The sequence below is a fragment of the Oryzias melastigma genome, linkage group LG21 (assembly GCF_002922805.2).
Source record: "Oryzias melastigma strain HK-1 linkage group LG21, ASM292280v2, whole genome shotgun sequence".
In the NCBI taxonomy this organism is placed as follows: Eukaryota; Metazoa; Chordata; class Actinopteri; order Beloniformes; family Adrianichthyidae; genus Oryzias; species Oryzias melastigma.
In genome coordinates, this window is record NC_050532.1 from 20,214,804 (window position 1) to 20,219,009 (window position 4,206).

General features: G+C 43.5%; 1 protein-coding gene across 1 annotated transcript; it reads left to right on the top strand.

The window, feature by feature from the left end:
- Positions 1-1,821: 1,821 nt before the first annotated feature.
- Positions 1,822-3,931, top strand: sox21b (SRY-box transcription factor 21b). The gene is made up of 2 exons (XM_024287312.2): positions 1,822-2,227; positions 2,345-3,931. The coding sequence occupies exon 2, from the start codon at positions 2,358-2,360 to the stop codon at positions 3,096-3,098; it is 741 nt and encodes a 246-aa protein (XP_024143080.1). The 5' UTR covers positions 1,822-2,227; positions 2,345-2,357; the 3' UTR covers positions 3,099-3,931.
- The last annotated feature ends 275 nt before the right edge of the window (positions 3,932-4,206 follow it).

The window sequence follows — 4,206 nt, forward strand, 5'->3', positions numbered from 1 at the left end:
CCGCCCCTCCACTGTGAGAGATGGGGATCTGCTTGTAAAGGATAAGGACATAAATACATCTTCAAGTATTTTTTTAGGCCTTTTTAATGCAAACTGAAATTATAAAGGGATCTTAATCAACTCCAGTGACTGTCCGTCTTCCCAGAATAAGCTGGCTCCTTCAGGAGGCTTCTATTTCAGGGTGATGGCTTTAGCACTTTAGAGTAAACTGTGTGCAATCTCTTCAGGTAGGGGAAATGTCCCCATGGGCTTGTTGTTGCTGCTGTCTGCCTTCTATTTGCATGATATTTTTTTTCTATTCAGTCTTATCACCGGTGTGCTGTGAGGTGGGAGTGCCGGCTCCGTCTCAGAGGTTGGACCCTGGCTTTATCGGCAGGTAATTCTCCCACTCTCACTAACTCATGTTGAATTATTTAAGTGGTATTTTTTAGGGCTCAGGTGTGGAAGAAAAACGTAGACTGCTAACACTTCTTTTTTAATGTCTTTATATATTTTTTGTGAACTGTTTGAGAGGGTGTATTAAAAAACGACAAGTTTTTAGAAAAGAAAAAAAAATAATAATTTCACCTAAAAAAGCAGAAATGAAATCAAACATAATAAATCTAAATATATTAAAAGAAAAAGCACAGCCAGGGGCCCCTGCAGTGACAGCATGTGCGCGCACTTTACGCTTCACCTCTCCATCCGTGGAGAACAACTTTCACCCCAAAAGAAAAAAATATATAGATAGAAAGGCGCGTTTGTGTCACGAGAGGTGCGTGTTACCGTGGAGTTGAGCGCAGCGCCTCACCTGCAACAATGTTATCGATGTGAGTGACAAACCGGCGACATGGGGCGCACGCGGGAGATGCTGCACGCATGCATGCGCGCGCGTCACTTTGGGCAGCATCTTTTTTTTTTTTTTTTGCTCCTTTTGACACGGATCATCTCCGCCCTGTCAGGTTTCCGTGTGGAGACAAAAGAAGCGGCCCCTCAGCGAGCCTGTGATCAGGGAACCTTCAACCTCTTTTAAAAAGAGGTGATTAAATTAAAGAAAAATCAATCCAAATCTTCAGAGGTTGCAGCATTTGAGCAACTTTTCCCCCCAGAACATTATATTTAAATAAGCAATAATAATAATAATAATTTAAAATTAGGCTGGGCGGGTAAGAAAGAAAATTGCAAAGTGGATTCAATTTTTACTTCCATTTATGTCCTAATTTAAAAGCTCTACCTATACACCCTAATAATTCATCATTTCTAATATTCCTCCCTTCTCTTCTTCACCCTTTTTTGCACATATTTAATTATGTACAACGGGAGTAAGTGCCAGAACAAGCCACTTAAACCTACAATTTACTCAACAGGTCCCGGAGATAACTGTAATTGCTTAGTTGTATATTGGACAACCTAATTTCAGTTGTCGACTCGCTGCCCTTGGGAAGGTCCTTTGAAGTGGGAGTGAAAAGAAGGGGTTGCAGTGAAAGTAATTAATTTCAGCAGGCGCGGTTAGGAACACTCCAGACCTCCTCGACGGATGCTTATTTGCAGAGAAAATGCGACAATATCAGAAAATTAGAGAGCGCGTTCTTTACCTTCCCGTGCCGCCCCGCGCGCCTTCCACGGGTTCCGTGGCAGTGCCACCCAGAGAGGGACACCGTTGAGGAAGAGTGGTCGAAGAAAGGATGGATTTGAATAAAATTGACTAATAAATTAGTGAAAATTAAAGCAAAGATTTCAAAGTAAAAACAACTTTTGCACTTAAAAAGGGGGTTTAAAACAATTGGATGCGTCAACGTCAGGTGCGTAAATTTGCATCCGGTTAGAAGCCAATTTGTTTTTAGATAAAAGCGCAAAAGGTCAAAAAAATGTATTAAAAATAATGATAATAAATCAAGGACGTGTTTATTCTTCTTCAAAGTGAGAAAAAAAAAGTTCAACAGACGTCTGGGCGCCCCTGCTGCTCGTGCGCATGCGCCAATGACACTTTCACTACCTGCCGCATGATCCAGTATTTCACAAGGGGAGAGCGGGAGTTGTCATCCACTTGCGTGAGCTGCAGCTGAGAGAAGGTTGTCGTGCGTCAAGAGAGAAAGAATACGGAGCGGTTTCCTTTTTTCATCCTCCTCTACTGAAGGCGTATCACTTATGGATGCCACTTTTACGCACGGAACATCTACGCACTGATAAGGACACGCAACTTTTTAGGTTGGGGAAACAGCGGTGGGATGATTTTCTAAAGTTCTATGTAAGTATTGAGACTTTCAGCAGCAGCGGCTGTGCGCTTCTTGTGGATGTGGGTGTTTGTTGTCTTCTAAACAGATCTCAAAGTAAGTTAACGCTTTTATTTTTTGGTTTCTTTCAGAGTTTGTGCCAACATGTCTAAACCAATGGATCACGTCAAACGTCCGATGAACGCTTTCATGGTCTGGTCCAGAGCCCAGCGCAGAAAAATGGCTCAGGAGAACCCGAAAATGCACAACTCCGAGATCAGCAAGAGGCTGGGAGCGGAGTGGAAACTTCTCACCGAGTCTGAGAAAAGGCCCTTCATCGACGAAGCCAAGCGGCTGCGAGCGATGCACATGAAGGAGCACCCAGACTATAAATACAGACCGAGGCGGAAGCCCAAGACTTTGATGAAAAAAGACAAGTTTTCCTTCCCGGTGCCGTACAACCTGGGGGAGCACGACGCGCTGAAAGTTAACGGACTTGCCACTGGAGCACTTTCCGAGTCTGTCATTGGGAATCCCGACAAGGCGGCGGCGGCAGCGGCGGCCGCAGCGGCCAGAGTTTTCTTCAACCCCTCCATGTCCGCGAACCCCTATTCTTTTTTCGACCTGGGATCCAAGATGACGGAGCTTTCCCCGCCTTCCTTTCCGTACGCGTCTCCGTTGGGTTACCCGCCGGGTGGCGCCACGGCGTTCTCCGGGACTGGCGGCGTCGGTGGCGGGACGCACACGCACTCTCACCCTTCTCCGGGAAACCCGGGGTACATGATCCCGTGTAACTGTACGGGCTGGCCCTCGGCGGGACTGCAGCCCCCATTAGCATACATCCTCCTCCCTGGGATGGGGAAACCTCAACTTGAACCGTACCCCGCTTACGCTGCGGCGTTATGATGAGAAAACGAGGAGAAAAAAATGAACTCATGCAAGAGTTTTATAATGCATGCACAAACTTGTTCATGTGATGAAGTACTCGTCGTCTCAGATATCACATGTGTATGTACATTTATTAATGCCTTTATCTAAGGTAATTGTAATTTAGAGGACTTTCTGATCTATTATTGCTCAGCATCATCACCTCATGCAATTCCAGGAAAAGTCACCGATTTTAGGAGCAATTTGTTTAAAAAGAACTCTTATTTCTATCTTTTGCACCTGCTTGACTGACTTGTCGGAATCAAGGACAGCCAACAAGATGACACTCTTTCTCCATTTTACGCACGGTTTGGCTCAAAGATCAACAACTGTCACCGCCTTGTAAATGTGTACAGAATAAATTGACCTTAGTTTATTTGCTGTTGAAGGCCTAGTATTTGAAATAGGGCCGAAATTTCCCTAGAAATCCGCTGTATATTTTGAGTTTTTAAACCGTTTTATAGATGTCTGTAATATTTATTGTTTAGTGAATTTATGGTGACCCAAGAAAATTAAAAAAAGAACATTTGCACATGAGTATGTAATTTATTTTGAAAAAAAATGTGTTATTCAGTTCGGGTTTGTGTCACCACGCCGTTTTTCTATGGAAAAAAGGGGAAAAATAGTCATTTGGTGGGTTTATAATTTCCCTAATTCCCTCGTATCATGTGCAGCAAGAAAAAACACATTTTTACTAACACCTTATGGAATTTGTATGTTTTTTGTGTTTAACCTCCATTATGTACTTCAAGCTACTGTTCACTTGTTGAGCAAAAGAAAAGGACTACAATAAAGCCTATTCGGATTAAACAGAAGAGGATGGCGGCTGTAGTTCTTGATGAGATGAACAAGATTGGTATCTTTTCTTCTGCTGCTCCCGCTCCTCAGTCCAGGTGAAGTGTAAGGTATCCTCCAAAGGCCGCTTTTGTCTGCGCTGTGAATGAGAGGAGAAGGAAGGAGCGGTGGGGAGGGATGGGAGGGGGGTTAAAGTAGCTCATTGTTATCAAAAGCTCACACTTTTTAATAGAAAAAAAGTTTTATTTTTTATTCTTTTCTACCAACAAAAAAAAAAGATAGCTGGGAAAAG

Coding starts and splice junctions, on each gene's coding strand:
- sox21b (XM_024287312.2), top strand. CDS start 2,358: ATGTCTAAACCAATGGATCACGTCAAACGTCCGATGAACGCTTTCATG.